The sequence below is a fragment of the Eriocheir sinensis genome, chromosome 40 (assembly GCF_024679095.1).
Source record: "Eriocheir sinensis breed Jianghai 21 chromosome 40, ASM2467909v1, whole genome shotgun sequence".
In the NCBI taxonomy this organism is placed as follows: Eukaryota; Metazoa; Arthropoda; class Malacostraca; order Decapoda; family Varunidae; genus Eriocheir; species Eriocheir sinensis.
In genome coordinates, this window is record NC_066548.1 from 13695829 (window position 1) to 13715223 (window position 19395).

The window sequence follows — 19395 nt, forward strand, 5'->3', positions numbered from 1 at the left end:
CCCATAGGTTATTAAGTTCGCCATTTGTGCATTTCCCATTTGTGCACCTTCAGACCGCCCATATGGGCGCAAATGGTGAAGTTTTCCTGTGTATATATATATATATATATATATATATATATATATATATATATATATATATATATATATATATATATATATATATATATATATATATATATATATATATATATATATATATATATATATATACAGTGAAGACTCAATACTCGAACTTCTTGGAAGTCGAACTTTTCGATACTCGAACGCAAAAGTTCGACTTGGTACTCGAAAAAATATCTGGTACTCGAACGTCCGCACACGTGGTTGTAAACAAAGGCTCCTGGCCTCTCCCTCCCCGCCGCCGCCAGTTGTCCCGCTGCGGTCGTGAGAACAACAACATTCTCCTGCGTTCTGTCTGTGGTTTTTCATTTAGAAACTTACAATGGCACCAAAGAGGCTTATTAGTGGTGAAAATAAGCCTGAAAGGAAGAATGTAGTGACGACCATTGAACGGAAAAAGGAGATTACTGATAAATACGAGAAAGGAGCAAGAATCACCGATCTTGCAGCTGAGTATTGTATGGCGAAATCTACAGTAGCCACCATACTGAAGAACAAGGAGGCCATTAAGGGAGCTGATGCGGCGATGGGTGTGAAAAAGCAACTCAAGCGACCTGCAGCAGTGGAAGAAATGGAAAAACTGTTGATGGTGTGGATAAACGAAAGGCAGATGGCTGGTGATTCTATGTCAGAGGGCATAATTTGTGCGAAGGCTAGGCGGCTCCATGGTGATCTTATTTGTGTACTACCTCTGACTCCAGTGAAGATTTTAAAGCTAGTAAGGGGTGGTTTGGGAATTTCAAGAAGAGAACTGGAATTCATTCTGTTGTGAGGCACGGCAAGGCCGCAAGTGGTGACAAAGTTGCCGCTGAGAAGTTTGTGCCTGAATTTAAGAAATTTGTGGATAAGGAGCGCTTAAGCCCACAACAGGTCTTTAATTGTGATGAGACAGGCCTGTTTTGGAAAAAACTACCAAACAGGACCTATATAACAAAGGAAGAGAAGTGTTTGCCAGGACACAAGCCGATGAAAGACAGGCTAACCCTGCTTCTGTGCGCCAATGCAAGCGGCAACTGCAAAATTAAATCGCTGCTGGTGTACCATTAGGAAAACCCCAGGCCATTCAAGAAGAACGGTGTGCAAAAGAGCAAACTCAGTGTGATGTGGAGGGCAAACAAGAAAGCCTGGACAACCAGGCAGTTCTTCACGGAGTGGTTTGTGGAGGTGTTTGCACCTGCAGTGAAGACATACCTAATAGAGAAGAATCTACCACTCAAGGCCCTCCTGTTGATGGACAATGCCCCTGCACACCCTCCAGGTGTGGAAGAAGAATTGGGTAAGGGGTATAAATTCATCGAAGTGATGTTCCTCCCCCCCAACACCATGCCACTGATCCAACCCATGGACCAGAATGTCATCGCCAGCTTACACAAAAGCACTTTTTGAGAGGTGTTTTGAGGTGACTTCTGAAACAGAGCTCACTCTGAGGGAGTTTTGGAAGAATCACTTCAATATCCTCCACTGCTTATAGATAAAGCCTGGGGTCAAGTTTCTGTGAGGTCCTTGCAGTCTGCCTGGAAAAATCTGTGGCTGACCTGTGTGACAGCCAAGGATTTTGAGGGATTCGAGCCTTCAGTCCAGGAGTCTGCTGTGGTGGAGGACATTGTGTCTCTGGGGAGGGCCATAGGCATTGAGGTGGACAGTGATGATGTGGAGGAGCTGGTGCAATCACACTCTGAAGACCTCACCACTGACGAGCTGCGTCAACTTCACCAGGAACAGCTGCAGGAGGTAACTGAGGAGCTGTCTTCAGGGGAGGAGGAGGGGAACAGCAAGGAAAGAGTCTCCACTGCAGAGATCAAGAAATATTTGCGGCAGTGGACAGAGACATCACACCAGGAGACGAGTTACCAGATGGTGACTCGTCCTCCGACGAATAACCTCCCTCCTCCTCCCCACCCTTCTCCCCTCCTCTTCTACGTTATCCATCACCAGCCTTCACTTACGGTAAGTACAAATCAAAATTATAAAAAAATTTACATTGAAATTTTTGTAAACTTAAGGTTTTGCTAAGGTTAGAACGAATTACCTGATTTATAGGTATCGGTAGTCGAACTTTTTGATACTCAAACAGCCATTTGGAATGAATTAAGTTCGATTATTGAGTCTCCACTGTATATATATATATATATATATATATATATATATATATATATATATATATATATATATATATATATATATATATATATATATATATATATTAACAAGCAATATATTTCATTTTTACTTAAATCATTACTTTTTTACTCTTATTTAAATCGATTTAAATCATAATTTAAATAATTTGATTTAAATCAAAACAACCCTGATTAGCAGGTACAGGTTGAGAGGCCTTTATCCGAAATCCCTGGGACCGAAAGTGTTGCGGATTTCAGATTTTTTCAGATTTCAGAATATGCAGGCTCTTTTGACATTTTCAACACTATCTTTACACCACAGAGCACACAACATGCAGTAATCATTAGTAATGAGCGAAGGTGTTACTGTGACGACTGCTGACAACAAATTAACGCATAGCAGCACCAGAGCTGCCAGGTTGAGGACTGTGTTCCCAACCAATCCCATCCCAAAAGCTGCCCAAAACCTATGGTGGTGGCGGGCAGATGTTTTTACGTCCGAGGTGTCAACACAGTAGTAGGTTTGCCGCCCCAATTGGGGAGGTAAGCCACGGACCTGGCAACCCTGAGCAACACACAACAGCTCTATGTGGTGGAACCTTCCCATCACTGTGGAATTTTTCATTTGAGACGCGTCATGTGACTCATGTCAGCATAAAAAAAACTTTCAGATTTTTAGAGGTTTCCGGATTTTGGAATTTCGGATGAAGGATTCTCAACCTGAAATGCAAAGTTATAAAAGCATAATTCACATTCCATGCAGAACTGATGAATAGCAGAACTTGAGCCACATGAATCATGCAAAACATAATAATCCAATGTCACTTACATAATGTTAATTTTACAATGACTTCCACACAAGAATGTACACCTGCATCAGTGCTACTAAAGCTCCACAGATGGCTTTGCCTATATCTAGTACTAAAGCTCCACAGATGGCTTTGTTCATGTGTAAGTTCATGCCAGCCTCACCCTTAAAACAAAATTATTCCACAGTTTCCCATGATGATAAATCATTTCCCATGCTCCCATTTCATAGGCTGGGCACAATAAAGTTGAAAAACTGTAGATAAAAATACAACATACTTTTTCATCGGATGTATGGTCATAATAGTCGATTCGTCCAGTCCAGTATCCAAATGTGCTATTGAAGCCCCTAAAAACTGGCGTGTAGTCTTGTTTGAAGAAACCTAAGTGCCATTTCCCCACGAGGTGATTAGCATATCCAAGGGTTGACAGGTGTTCAGAGAGAAGAGTTTCTTTCAAGCTTAGAGCATATGGCTGAGCTCCACCTATTGTATAGTGATACATGCCTGGTGGAAAAGATAAACAATTTTGATAATACAACAAAATACACCAAATACACTTCATAAATTTTGCCAACATTTTCATCATAGCCTATTTGGTAGAAGAATGTTCTAAGGGCAGGGCCAGTCTTATGGCATTGCAAGAATGGCAGCTGCTCTGGGCCCCAGACTCAGATTTACAAGTAGGGACAGTTCATTACAAAACTACAGCAGACTTTAAAAAATAATTAACAATATACCATCATAAGGTAGTACTTGATGTGGTGTATGTATATTAAATGTCTAATATTTATTCATGCTAAGGAAGTGAAGACATGTGTTCAGTTTTAGTGTATGAGCCTCATCAGGTGCATGACTTAACTGTTTTGGAGGCCATGTCCCTGAAAACCCTTTAAAATGTGTTTGTCTGTTACCGCAATATCCACGAGTATGTAACATATGGTATGAGTTACTTAAAGCCACTAGGGTTTATATTATCTGTTAATCACAAAATAAGGTATATTCATTCTTGGCAGGTGTCACCAGCAATAGGGTCACGGCCCACAAAGCTTGAGCTATTCTTTCAATCATGGTAAATTACCTGTGTTTCTCTGGGACTTACAACAATTACACTTCAATATAATAAGTGACACTATTGTTAATAAAAATGTAGCTGATCATTCTCGTTGTTTTATTTATTGGTAAACGAAAGAAAATATATATGCTGTCTGGCAGCCTCTCCTCTTCCAAAATCATTCTTACAGGAAAGCCCTGCGAAATCAAGCAGAAATGAGCTTTTAAAACAATATTGTTTACATTACATTATATTCTGAGTACCTGCTTTGGGTGCATCAGTCGCCTTCCGCGAAATTTGTCAAAACATCTGGGCGCTAGGCATCTCGGCAGAAAGAGAGCAGCCTTTGTTTTTTGTCCATGTGTGACATTGGCTTCAATCCAATAGTGTTTCCCTCCACCCACAACTCCTGGCTTTAAATGCCATCATCTCTGACCTGCCCATGCTCCTGGTAGCGGCAGGCGTCCACCCAAGGTCTTGGTTCATCTCACACAACAACCAGCAGTCAGCTGAGGGTGGAGTATGATATGCTGGGAGCAGAAGCCGGTGACCTCACTGAGCCACAAACACCTGCCTTTTTATTGTTGTGAAGGAGAGGGTTGTCGAGATGCCTGACGCCCTAAGGTTTTTGATGAATTTTGCTGAAGGTGACACTGATGCACCCAAAGCAGGTACTCAGCATATAATATAATGTAAATAATATTTTTTTAAATCTCATTTCTGCTTGATTTCGCAGGGCTTTCATGGAAGAACGATTTTGGATGAGGAAAGGCTGCCGGACGGCATTTATATTTTTCTCGTTTACCAATAAATAAAACAACGAGAATGATCAGCTACATTTTTATTAACAATAGTGGTACTTATTGTATTGGAGTGTAATTGTTACAAGCCCCAGAGAAACACAGGTAATTTACAATAATTGAAAGAATAGTTCAAGATTTGTGGTCCCTGTGACCCAATACTTGCTAGTTGGCAACTCTGGAATATACCTCATTCTCCTCTAAAGCTCAGAGACATGTGAGGGATATTTGAGAAAAAATGTATATGACATGGAAACAATTCACCTTTCAAAACAAGCAAGATAACCAAAAAGAAGGTACGGTTAAAACCCTGTGAGAGCCCAAGGGTCAACCCTAACTGGTAAAGAAATAGCTCCAATATGCATTCCCATAAAATTTTTCCCTTTGTGATCACAGCTGACACACCATCTGGTCCCACTGCCTTTCTCACATCTATTTCCTTCTGCTTTTTCAACCCCTCATATGTGTCCACTTAACTTCATCTATCTGCCACTGCCTCACTCCTATCACAGGCTCCATCTACATTTTAAAACCAACTGGAAGCAGTCCTCAAAAGTCCTTCATCTCATCCGATAAAACACCTCCCACCTTCATAAATTTCTTGTTTTTGTTCTTCCCTCCTTTAAAGATTTACCCCTTAATAGGGGACAGGGCCTTTGTCCCAAAGGCAGCCCTGTAAGGGGGAACAAGTAATTAAAAACTCGTGACGGGGGTAGGGATGCCCCCGCTGCCGCCACAGACATGAGTAACAGCTGTCGAGCAGCGACAGAGGCACGGGCCCCCTGGGCAGGCGCCCAGTAGCAGCCCGTAGCAGTACACGGGCGAGCAACCGACCAGTCAACTTGACTGCAGAGGGGGAGCCCAAAGCGAGGATGACCAGGCGGGTCAATCTCGCCGCTGCAGAAGGGCCACCTGGCTGCTCGCCCACGGAGGGCTGGCGTGCCACTGTTTTTGTTCAAGCAGAACTTGCTAAGGTAAGCGAGAGCAAGGGAGATGGCCAGAATCTTGTGACTACAGTACCCTCTCGAGTTTCGCGCTTTCGTGGTTAGTCCTAAATTCTTACCATCCTGACTTTTGCGCTTTGACATGTACGGGTCACGTCTACTTACCATCGGCGTCACGCATGCTGCCTTAACCCTTTCATGGCTAAACGCTCGCAGTGAGCGTTAGGCGTATTTGCTGGTGGTGCTAAATGCTCGCTGCGAGCTCCAGCCACACTCAAATCTCCTGCATATGAGAGTGTTCCAACAATATTTCTCACAACACAGCATTGCCAATTGAGTGGGTTCTCCACTAAATTTGGTGGAAAATCATGCCAGCCCAGTGCGGAAAATCTACGGATGAGCAACTGGTGGATGTTAATTGTTGTCCAATATATATATATATATATATATATATATATATATATATATATATATATATATATATATATATATATATATATATATATATATATATATATATATGTGTGTGTTTTTCTGTCCTTTTCTTTCCCTGATTTTGCTTTTCTATGCCCTTTTGCAATTTTTCACTATTACTTTTCACCGTTGCTGCCATGCATTACAAGTCAAAAGAAGAAGAAGAAGAAAAGGAAAACAACACCAGATCTACAATTTTCACAGACTTGATAAAAAGATTTTTGGACTGTGGTTCCACAGCACGGGGTGTTCTCTTATCTTGTTAATCAAGTAGTAAGCAAAGCAGCTCTGCCAGTCCATTTTATGAATCTATTGGTGGGCCATCTTCCACTGCTCCTCACTCCTCAGCCACTGCCGTCGTCTGTTTGTTTACATGCAGCCGTTCGGCACCCACGTATCCATACTCGTACTCACAACCGTTTTCCATTCATAAGGACAACCAACAACTTGCTCCCGGTTGGACATACGGGCAACTGCGGTTGCCCATAGCCCCAATGGTTGGACACCGCCTTTTAAGGCAGCACGCATGATGCCAACGGTAGGTAGACGTGACCTGTACATGTCAAAGCAGCACGAAACTCGTGGCGGTAATGTGCGAAAGTCGTGATGGTAAGAATTTAGGACTAAGCGCTAAACTCGAGGATTGCGAAACTCGAGAAGGTACTGTAGTTGTGAAATACAGGAAAAGAGCCATACTAGGCTCGTGCTGTCCCGTCTCCATAACGCTTATTATCCAGTTTGGCTTCAAATTCATGAATCGTTTTTGCACACACAATCTCCTTGTCAAGTCCGTTCCATGTTGTTATGCTTCTGTATGGAAAACTATATTTCTTGATGTCTCTCCTACAGTCGCTCTTCTTCAATTTCTTACCATTGCCTCTTGTCACACTTCTGTCAGGTACCACTAGGTCTTCCCTGTCCAAGTTCTCCAATCCCTCTTGTATCCTGTACAATGCTATTAGGTCCCCTCTCTCTCTTCTTCTCTCCAGTGTTGTTAGTCCCAATTTCTCCAGTCTTTCTTCATAAGTACGTTCTCTCAGAGTTTCCGGTAATTTAGTGGCTGCTCTTTGTATTCTTTCCAACTTTCTAATTTCTTTCTTCAATCTAAGTGACCACACTAATGCTGCATATTCCAGTCTTGGACGTATCATCGATGTTATTAGATTCTTCACCATTTCTTCATCTAAATATGAAATGCTGCTTTTATGTTTCTAAGAAGATTGTATGTTTCCCCAGTTATCCGGTCTATATGTTTTCCAAAGGATAACTTGTCTGTTATGATCACTCCCAGATTTTTTTCTTCAGTTTTTTTCATGATTCTTTCATTACTCAAGAGAGTAGTTCCCCGATATTCATCTACTGCTCTTACCAAACTCCATCATGCTACACTTCTCTGTATTGAATGTCATTTCCCATTTGCGTGACCATTCGCTTATTCTATCGAGATCTTGGCTCAGGGCTACACAGTCTTCTTCATTAGCCACCCTCCTCATTATTTTAGCATCATCAGCAAACATATTCATATAGCTTGTCACCCCTTCTGTCACGTCATTAATATATATTACAAACATAATTGGAGCCAACACCGATCCTTGGGGGACTCCACTAGTCACTTCCATCCAGCTTGATTTATTATTCCTAATTACTGTTCTCATTTCTCTCTTCGTCAAAAAGTCCATAATCCAATCCAATATTGAACCACCCAGACCTCCAACATGATTAAGTTTCCATATTAATTGCTTGTGTGGTACTTTATCAAACGCTTTCTTTAAGTTCAGATACACACAATCTGCCCAACTGTCTCTTTCCTGTATTATATCAATTATACTCTTGAATAGAAACTGATTAGATTAGTTACACAAGACCTTCCTCCTCTGAATCCGAATTGGCTATTTGTTAATACATTGTTTTCTTCTAAATACTCCACCCATCTGTTTTTATAATTTTCTCACACATCTTTGCTACTACACTTGTTAATGACACTGGCCTATAGTTCAACGGGTCTTCCTTACTTCCTCCTTTATATATTGGGACGATGTTAGCCCTCTTCCAGTCTCTTGGTACCTTCCCTTGTGCTAGTGAGACATTAATCAAGTTGCTCAACTTTTCAGCTATTTGCTGGTTACACTCTTTTAGCACCCAATTCAATATACCATCCAGTTCTGCTGATTTCCTCCCATCCAATTCTTCCAATAATTTTCTAACTTCATCTGCTGATGTTTGTATTCTCTCCAGACCCACTCTAATCCCTGGCACTGCATCTAAACCTTCAAACTCACTCTCCCTTGTGAACACTGTTTGGAAACAATTATTCATCACTTCTACTATTTCACTTATACTATCAAAAGTTTCACCATTAACTTTAACTTTCTGAATCTCATCTCTATTTTTCAACTTTCCATTTATGAACTTATAAAACAGTTTTGGCTGGTCTTTGCACTTATCTACAATATTTTTCTCAAAATTCCTTTTTTCTTCTCTTTTTACTTTGACATAAGCATTCCTCTTCCTTTTGTACTCATTCCACAGATCCATCCTCCTATTTTTTCTCCATTTGTTCCATGCCTTCTCCTTATCCTGCTTGGCATCTACACACTTTCTATTATACCACTCTTCTCTTGATTTCTGCCCTTCTTTCATCCTTGGTACCCACTTTTCTACTCCTTCGTTGTAAATCCGTAGAAAGATAGCCCATTTTTCCTCCACATTATCAGCCTCAAAAAAAGTATCCCATTGTGCTTCCTCAAAATGTTTCCCAAGGTGTTCAAAATTTGCCTTATTAAAGTCAAACCATTCTTTCCTGTAGTCCTCATTCCTGATTATTTTACCTCCTTCTCGTAATATGTACTCAATAAATATGTGGTTGCTCTTCCCTATAGGGCTCTTATAGTTCATCTCCTCTATGATATCTGGCTCCCTGGTGATTATCAAGTCCAATCTAGATGGCTCGTCTTCTCCTCTGAATCTTGTATTTTCCTCTACCCACTGTGTGAGGACGTTATCTATAACCAATTCCAAAACCTTGTTCCCCCATGAAGCTTCACTTCCTTCCGTTGACCAGTTTTCCCATGACACTTCCTTACAATTAAAATCTCCCATTATCAGAATCTTCTCCTCCAGCAATCTCCTTAGGCAATCCAATGTATCTTCCAGCTTCTTCTTGTACAATTCTTCTGTCCATGAATTATTTTTTGGAGGGACATACACCACTAGGATATTTCTGCATCCTCCCCTTTGCAGTCTTATTCCCACACTCAAGACCTCCGCTCCCCCTTCGCCAAAGGTGACACCCTTCACTGTCCATTCTTTTTTCAACAATAGCATCACTCCTCCTCCTTGTTTATTTTCTCTATTTCTCATCCATATATTATATTTACCATCCCCTAAGTTAAATGCATCTATACTACCAGTCAATTTTGTTTCCGTAATCCCCATAACATCTGGTTTTCCTTACTCAGGTAATCTCCTATTTCTAGCATTGACGATATTAACCCATTCACATTATTGAATGCCACCTTCAGGCTCTCTCCTCTTCCCTTCTGTACCACTTCCTTAGGTCCATGTCTATCACTCTCCTGAAAAGTTCTTTTTCTCCTCTTCCGACCTTGCTTCATTCTTTTCGTTGGCTTGATTCTTCAAGTCTCTTATCGTGTTCCTTTCCTCCACACTTCTGTCCTTTCTTACCCAGACTTTTTTGTAGGTCTCTGTTCTTGCTCACTTCCATGACTTTCCCACCACTTCTTCCACACCAGCTTGAGACCTAAATCTAATTTTTACTGGTCATTGGGCTCCTTCTTCATACTTTCCAAGCCTGAATACTTCTTTGATCTACCCTACCAGCTCATGACTTCTTCCTGAATTGCTTCAATTACTTGCTCCACTGCCTTCCTTTCTTTCTTTTCCCTTGTATATTTGATCGGCATGTGCTCTTCATTAATGCCCACCACTACTACAGACTTCTTTTTTTCAACCATGTCCCTCACTATTTCTGGTTTTTCTTTTATCACCTTGATCACCTTTTCAGTTATAGCTTCATCCTTAGCCTTGACTTGCTCCTCCACAATTTTCTTAAAGCTAACATTCTCCTTTTCTTGTTCCTCCATCCAGACTTTATGCATTTCCTTTAATTCCTCTGTATCCTCTGTCTTCTTCTCATTCAATGTTACCTGCTTGTGCAGGTCATTGTATGCATTTTTCCATACATTTTTCTCCATCTTTAGGATGTCAACCTCTTTCTCCAATGTCCCCATTCTGTCCTTCATTTCCTTCATCTCCCTTTCCAAGTCCATAAGTCTCCTTCTCAACATAATGTCTCAGTCTCTGTGCTTATCCACGTCTTCCGAGAAACCTTCAAAATCATTGTTCCTTGTCCTGGCTCCCCTGCTTACCAGTGTAAACAAACCCGGCGGTGGTGACGATGCTGTCGCCCCCGCCTTCTTCTCGCTCATTATTCAGTGTTATTCACTGTTCTCAGCCTTTTAATACTTCAGGACAGCACGATAACCACCTAGCACGGCTCCCACCTTAATTTCCACGTCTGGGGTTTAGTTCCCACGCAGCTTGATGGTATTATGAAGATGCGTCAGGAGGTCAGCTGTGTCCGTCCGCCATCTTGGCCGTGCCAAGTGTGTGTGGATTTATGTTCTTACCCATTTTTTATTTTCACATGTGTGAATCAAGCCTGTGATGTCCTGTTTTTCAACTTATTTTATCTTATAAGTTCCTCAACTTGCTTATTCCCTTGATACACATGAATTGGCCAGGTAAAACATTCTATCCATTGATTGCTTTGTAGGGAAACTAATATTTCTTTCATCCTTATCACCTCTCTTCTTATATACTAATACTGTGTCTTCTTAATGTTAGCTTCCTATTGGTGATATGGTCATTTGAATTAGAAACCTTATTACTGCAACTTTGAACCTTGTTGAACTCCACTGAACACCTCTCCTAGTAGAGTACTACTTTCCTTTCAGCTATGCCTTCATTTCTCTTTCTACTAAGAAGTCTTCCATGCATCTTATTCAGTTTCCTTTAATTCCTCCCATAAATTGGAGTTTCCATACAAGCCTTTGATGAGGCTCCTCATCTGTTTATATTCAATCAGTTCCATTGAGGGTTGTTGTGACACACACATGCAAGCACACACACACACACACACACACACACACCAGGACTGCAAGCTGGCCCTACCGATGGCTGAGACATGTGGTCATAGTAATCCTGGTGTCCTGTCCAGTAACCAAAGTGAGAAGTGAATCCCCGCCTTGTGGGAGTGAGCTCTTGAATGGCCATCCCTAGATGCCACTTGCCCACCATGTGAGTGGCAAAACCCATTTTTTGCAGGTATTGAGGAAGAAGCTGCATCCCAAGAGGAATCCCATAGGGTTGGGGTCCATATATAACATCATGGTTTAGTCCTACAAAGAAAAGTATTTTTATTAGTTATGTAAGAATATTTGTGGACAGTACAGGTATTTCTCGATTATGCGAGTACTGTATTCCTGGTGAGTTTGTGCATCGTAAATTTAGCATACGGTAATATAAACATGGTGCAGGTCAGAGTTGTCAACTCCTCAGCAGCCCTTCCTTGCAGTGAAGTGTGAGTGCAGAAAGGAGACAGGGTACTGGAGCGTATGCCCGTACCGAAAGTAAACGAGGATCAAGCCTCTACCTGTAGCCCCTGAAACTACACCTCACCCATCGTGAGTAGTGGGGGGGATTCTGGAGCTGACCTGTGTAGGCCACTCGGCCTCTTGCAGTTTCCCTATGTTCTTATGTTCTTATAAAAGTAGCCCCAAACCACCCAAACAGCTTGGGAAGTGGAGGAAAACACCTACCCTGCAATCAATTGACCCATTAGCCATGCAATATTGTGCAACATTAAGAAACAGTGCTTACAAGTTGTGCCAAGATGGCAGCGTCAGACAAATATCCTACAAAGTCGTAACACTGGGGGTTGTGATGGTGAGGGGGGTGGGGGGGTGGGGGGGGTTGTAAACAAAGGAGATGTAGTTAAACAAGCGTGGCCAGTGTCACCTCTTCTCCCCCCCTTTTTTTAGGTGTGCTGCCTGTAGTGCCAGTAGGCTTTCTTGAGGGGTCTCTTTGATGACCCCAGCCCGTTAGAGGGTCAGGCGAATGTTATTTATAATGGCATGATATTTGACTCTTGCTTGGCCCTTGCTGCCCCCTGGTGCTCCTCTTGACCGAAGTTGCTGATGTTAAGGTTGTTTGAAGATCTGGGCAGCATGTGAGTAATCTTCCACCACTTGGTGATGGTTTGAGAAAATCAGCTTGTTTTGGTGGGACTCTAACCTAGGTCCATGGGCTCCCCACACCCACACGCTGACCACTTGGCCTGTTTCCAGTAAAGGGTTGCCTGTAAGAGCTGCTGTGGGAATATTGTGAGGGAGTTGTTGTGGGAGATGCATTTTTTGTTGTGCTCAGCTGATCCACTGTCCAGTTTGGCTCCCCTCCCCACCTGCAGGGAATTGTGCAGCTAATGGGTCCACTGAATGCAGCCCTGGAATCTGGTGGCCACTCTGAGAACTAGACTCCTGCTACAAATATTGATTCGAGTCACATCGCATTATTCTGAGGAAATCATGTAATTAATAAAAATACTGCCATTAAACCAAGTTTGCGTACATATTTTAAACCCGATAAAATGAGAAGTACCTGCACTTCTCCATCACAGTGTATTCATACCATCATCTAATAAACTAAGTTTAGAATGTAGAATTTCAAACTATCAAGAGAGAAAACCACAGAAAGAAATTGTGTAATTCACCATGGTCTAATCACACACTAACTCATAGTCCCAGCCAGTACAAGGGAGGCAGCTCACAGGCAAAAAACAAAAACAGGAACAAAAAGGCCAGCTAGACCCTCTCCAGATGAACATGGAGCTCAGGTGATGCTGGAACCCATCATCACACCCACACACATCTGGGAGGCAGGACAACAATCCCACAGTGACACCCAGGATCACTTCACTGCTCGGAGGACAGGGATCATGGAGACATCATCTGTCTCCACTATGCCCGTGAATCAAACACCAGACCTCTCCATTGTAATATGAGTGTATTAACCACTGCCCTACAGAGCTACATCAGGGGGGGGAATAGTCACTTTCTAAGTCTTGCTCCTGTTACGTAACATACACAGCACATTTACCTTTAATTATGTACTTGTGACTGTGATGAGTATAACTCATTTTTCAAGTGCTTTAAGAGACAATGATGTGTCACTATGTCTGCTCAAGAAAAGTTGCATATTAGTAGTGCCTCTATATCCCGCAAAAAGGGCCTCCCTATGCTTGGATTGGACCTTATTCCTGTGCACAAACATGACAAGTGTAATCTTTTTATGAGGGAGCAGGCAACTCTCATAAGTCAACAATTCAGTTACGTCAATAAGGCCTCCAATCTAATTGTGCTGACTTTTCCAATTTGAAGTGTTTTCCACTTCAAATTACATAAAAAGCACTGAAGCAGTACAAATATGAAACATGTCATTGTTTACTTGAATGCTTCTTCTGCAATAAGCAAAGACATCTAACTTCCTAAGTGTCATTGTTTCATCACAGTGAGGTGATGAAACAACATATTTTTTGCACTGCTGAGAACATGACTGATTAACATATGTTTACATGTGTGTGCCCAGTCAGGACTTGGGCTCCTCACATCAGGCATATACACTACATTTTAGTTATTAAATAGTCTTACTCATATTTTTGTTATTATATAGATCATAATAATGACATTGTTACGCGGACACGAGCGAACCCGCACCCGAATGGTGGTTCATGGGGACGGACCGCCACGCTTCACCCTCCTCACCAACCCGCCACGTAGGCCTCAGCGAACCAGGGCCAAGCTGACGTCTCCACTGCCTGGCTGCCTCAGAGTCAGTCCACCCAGTGCCTCTAAGCTGACCACACCAAGTAAGCTGACCTCCACGCACGGCTCTGCGGTTCCCGGGGCCCATTGGATTACGCTGAGCGCCCTGAGGAACGCAAGGACGCAAGCACAGCGAGCCCCGCGAGTGGATGGGGACGGTACTCGGCGCCCCTAACGGAGCTGCAAGGCGCTGAGAAGACGGGGACTTGACGAGTGTGTCTGGGCATGTCGGCTATTGTGGGGAAGCCAATAAACCAGCTACCAGAAAACGTGTTTCCCTCAGCCCTTCCTGTTCTTTTCAAGGCCCCGCTCCCTTAGTTGTGACGAAAGCAGGCCCCAAGGGGCCCCACCCCTACTCTTTCCGTTACACTGGTGTCAGGAGTGGGATTCGTGGCTTTTGGAGAGACGGCGAGGTTGTGGGAAAGGCTACCTTGACTGCGCAGTGGAGAACTTGGCAAGATGACTACCCCGGCAGCAGCGGGAGGCACGCCAATGCTAGCGGACTTGGTGGAGGTGTTGAACCAGCAGTTCCAAGGTCAAGCTCGGCAGTTAGAGGCTCAAACGAGACAAGCTCTCTCAGAGGGCCAACAGGTTCAGGCCCAAGCCATTAGTGAGTTTAAGGACGTGTTTCTAAGTGGCTTAGGCGACCTCAGGGAGGAGACCAGACAGTTCACCGAGGACTGCTGTCGGAAAGTGAAGAGCGAAGTGATGAAGGAGGTGGTTAAGATAGAAAAGGACTTCTGAGATCAGGTGACGAGCCAGCTAGACACTGTGGTTGCGGGATTCAGTGGTGCGGTAGCCGCATTGGAGGAATGGATAGACGGTGGGCGGAAGGTGGGGGCACCTGACAACAGAGACAAGGCACAACCCGAGGGAAGTGACTCTCCTCATGCTGATGACCGTGACGACGGAGAGGCAGGCAGGCGGACGCCACGCTGTCAAGGAGAGGTTAGCGGGACAATTAGTTAGAGGGACGCCCCAGGATGTGCCCTAGATCCGTCCTGTACCCATCCCGCCACTCCTACATGCTCTCCTCCCATGTCTCCCTCCGTGGTTCCCCGCCAGGAGACGGCAGGTCGACGCAAGCCCCAGGATTTCGACGGGCAGGTCTCTCTAGAGGTTTACCTCGCTCAGTTTGAGCTAATGGCAGAGGCTCAAGGCTGGAGTCCATGGGAGGAGGCTGTGCAGCTTGCATCGAGCCTGAAGGGTCCCGCCGTGGAGGTCCTGAGCCAGCTTACACCTGCCCAGTGCTCTTCGTACTCCAGCATCGTGGCGGCACTAGAACGACGGTACGGCCAACAACACCAAGCGGAGGTGTTCCGGGCAAGGTTCTGGGCCAGGGTTCGTGTCCAGGACGAGACGCTGCAGCAGCTAGCCCAGGACTTGGAAAACTTGGTCAGGAAGGCCTATCTGGCGGCCACAGAAGACCTCCTCGCAATTTTGTTGCGAGACCAGTTTGTGGACGCATTGAATGACCAGCTGCTGCAGGTATACGTGAAACAAGCTCACGTCGGCGACCTTCAGGAAGCGTTAGCTCAGGCCCTGGAGTTCGAGTCATTCGTCTAGTCAAGCCTCGTGAAGCCCAGGGTCGACCAAGCGAGGGAGGATTTCCGAGCACAGAGAGGACATGTGAAGTCTCGAGGGGAGGGGACCGTCACGTGAAGCTTCCCCGGAGAGTGCTGGGATTGTCGTCGTGCGGGGCACGTGTGGAGGAACTGCCCTACTGCCAACTGCTCGTCTTCTAGTGAGCGACAGAGCACTGGTGCGGGCCAAGGTGTCTGCCGAGGGTGTAGCCAGCCGGCACAACCTGCCCGGTCTAGCCCACGGGCTGGACCTGAGGATGATTCGGCGTCACCGGGAAATAGAGGATGGCTGGGCGGTGGGGGCCGGTGCCAGCTATCCCCATCCAGGCCCCAGTCTTTCTAAGATGCCGTACCACAGCCGCCCGCAGCGTACAGGTCGAGGGAGCCGTGAACGGAGTACCCTGTCGGCTCACAGTAGACACCGGGGCGGAGCGAACGTTCCTCTGGCCGGATGTGATGGCGGCACCAAATCCTCCTGCGGCGGTACAGCGCCTGTGTGGCGCTACCGGCCACTGTGCCGAGCTGTGAGGACTGGTGGAGCCCCAGATCGCCATCGGAGAAGAGGTGAAGCGATTGCCTGTGTACATGGCAGATATTGAGGACTCCTCTGGGCCTGGACTACCTCAAAAAGAGCTGGGCACGGGTCAACTTCGGAGACATGACCATGAGGATCAGGAACGTCGTGGTGCCCCTGCTCGAGTCAAGTAGCCCTGCCCAGGTGGTAGCAGCCAGAGCAGTAAGCGTCCCCTCGAGGTTGGAGATGCGTGTAAGATGCAGACTGAGCCGGAGGATGGTGAGCGGGGACGGCCTAGTGGGGCTGCCACCCGCCGAACAGCTGCAGGGCGGTCTGGTGGTCAGCAGGACCTTGGTTCAGTGGGATAAGGACGAGGTTACGGTGTTGGTGGCTAACCCTTCGGATAGTGAGCATCATATCCAGGCAGGAACAGCACTGGGAACGTACGAGGAGGTGGAACGGGCGCGGGAGACTGCGGATGATAGGTCAGTGGCGAGGGCTGCTAGTGGTGACGTGCCCGAGCACCTCCAGGAACTGCTGGGGAGGAGCTCTGAATGTCTGGGTCAGAGGCAAGCAAACCAGCTGAGGGAACTGCTCATCTCTTATGCTGACGTATTCTCGACAGGATACAGAGACTTGGGACGGTCCGACCTGGCCAAGCATCGCATCGACACTGGTAACAGTCGCCCAATCAAGCACCCCCCGCGGAGAATCGCCCCTTCCCGTCGCGCAGAGATGGAGAAGGCGGTAGGTGAACTCATCGAACAGGGAGTAGTGGAGCGCTCCAGCAGCCCGTGGTCGTCAGCGGTAGTCCTGGTGAGGAAGAAGGACGGAACGACAAGATGCTGCGTGGACCACCGTGCACTTAACGACGTCACAGTCAAGGACTCCTACCCCCTGCCTCGGACTAACAACACCCTGGACACACTGGTCGGAGCCAGGTGGTTCTCTACCCTGGACCTGAAGTCAGGATACCACCAGATAGAGGCAGCTGAGGAAGACAAGGGTAAGACGGCGTTCTCCACCAGGCAGAGCCTGTGGCAGTTTAAGGTGATGACATTCGGCCTGTGCACCGCCCCTGCAACCTTCGAGCGACTGATGGAAAGGGTGCTAGATGGGCTCCAGTGGAAGACCGCCCTAGTCTATTTGGACGATGTGACTGTGTACGGGACCACGTTCGAGGAAGAGTTGGAGCGGTTGGAGGAAGTGTTCCTGCGGTTCAGGGTGGCTAACCTGAAGCTCAGCCCTAAGACGTGCTCCCTGCTTTTCCAGCAGGAGGTGCCGTTTTTTGGGCACACTGTCGGCCAAGATGGAGTCAGGCCGGACCCTCAGAAGGTAGCAGCTGTGAGGGATTGGCCGGTGCCAAGGACAGTGAAGGAAGTACGGAGCTTTCTGGGACTCTGCACCAACTACAGGCGCTTTGTGCAGAGCTTCGCTACCACTGCCACTCCCCTGCACCAGCTAACACGAGATGGGGCGGTGTTCCGCTGGGACCCGGAGTGTCAAACAGCCTTCGAATGACTAAAGGAGGCACTGACAGGCGCCCCTGTGCTACCGTACCCAGATCCTCGCTTCCCTTACCTGTTGGACTGCGACACTAGCGCCGAGGGAATTGGTGCTGTGCTCTCCCAGGAGAAGGACGGACAAGAGCAGGTGGTGGCATACTACAGCCAGAAGTTTAGCGCGCCTGAGCGCAACTACTGCGTCACAAGGAAGGAGCTGCTGGCTGTGGTTAGAAGCCTGGACCACTTTCACTCTTACTTCTATGGTGCCCCGTTCACCATGAGGACAGACCACGCAGCCCTACGGTGGCTGAAAACACTGAGGAACCATGAGGGCCAGCTGGCACGTTAGCTCGGAAAGTTGGAGCAGCACAACTACCACGTGGTGCACCGCCCGGGTAAGGCACACATCAACGCTGACAGCCTCAGCCGGCGCCCGTGTGGACCAGAATGCCGTCACTGTAGTGGTAAGGAGCCAGTGGAATGCCAACGAACAGTGGTGTCCGTGGACTCGTCCAACAGCGAAGATGGATGGCAGGAGGCCCAGCGGAAAGACCTGGACATCGGCCCCATCGTGAGGATGCTTGAGTCAGGCGTGGCCAGACCACCATGGGGGGAGGTAGCAACACTGAGCCCCGCCGCGAAGCACTACTGGGAGCAGTGGGACACCCTCGCCCTGGGTGGGGGAGTGATGCTTAAGCGATGGTTGATGCCAGACAGGCAAATACGGTTTTGGCAGACCGTTGTTCCGAAGGTCATGTGGGCGAGGCTGATGTGGGAAGCCCACAACAACATCACCAGTGGACACTTGGGCGTGAAGAAGACGCTCGGCAGACTGCGGCAGCGATTTTACTGGGCAGGGTTACGCCAGGAGGTGGAAGAGTGGTGCCGGGCTTGCGACACCTGCAGCGCCAAAAAGGGTCCCGGATGTAGGTGGGGGCCCCCATGGAGCGAGTGGCCGTCGATATCGTTGGACCACTCCCGACAACAGCTGCAGGCAACCATTTTATCTGTGTTGCCATGGACTACTTCACGAAGTGGCCTGAAGCTTATGCCCTGCCCAACCACAAAGCCACCACCGTCGCCGAAGTGCTGGTCGAGCAGTTCTTCTCGAGATTCGGCGTTCCGGGAGAGCTCCATTCCGACCAGGGCTGCGAGTTTGAGGCAGGAGTATTTCTAGAGTGCTGCAAGCTTCTGGGCTCAAGGAAGACTAGGATTACACCTTTGTGGCCGCAGTTGGACGGGCTGGTAGAACGGTTCAACCGCACCCTTGCTCAGGAGCTTGCAACGTTCTGCAGGGATGGCCAGACTGAGTGGGACAGGAAGTTGCCGCTGCTGCTGATGGCCTATCGCTCCGCAGAGCATGAGGCCACCTCCCTGTGGACCTCGTCACTGGTCATCCGCCAGATGAGGAATCACCTACAGTAAGAACAACATACGCCATGGCCTTACAAGAACGATTAGCAGAGACTCACCACCAAGTGTGGGAGAACATGCACTTCGCCGCCGAGGCAATGTGACGCCACTACGACCGTGGTTCCAGAGTCACTGGTCATGCAGAGGGTGATCAGGTG

At 46.5% G+C, this 19395-nt stretch overlaps 1 protein-coding gene across 30 annotated transcripts in view; it reads right to left on the reverse strand.

Moving 5' to 3' along the window:
- The window catches only part of LOC127009387 (arylsulfatase B-like), a 139383-nt gene that overhangs the window by 33795 nt on the left and 86193 nt on the right, over positions 1–19395 (reverse strand). For 5 of the 30 annotated variants that reach the window (XM_050882439.1, XM_050882434.1, XM_050882440.1 and 2 more), the window contains exon 4: positions 11515–11741. The exons of 22 other annotated variants lie outside the window; for them this stretch is intronic. In XM_050882439.1, coding sequence (XP_050738396.1) covers positions 11515–11741 — 227 coding nt within the window. Of the gene's footprint in view, positions 1–3329; positions 3557–11514; positions 11742–19395 lie in introns of all 30 variants that reach the window. 3 more of the 30 variants (XM_050882426.1, XM_050882438.1, XM_050882445.1) reach the window with 2 other exon arrangements.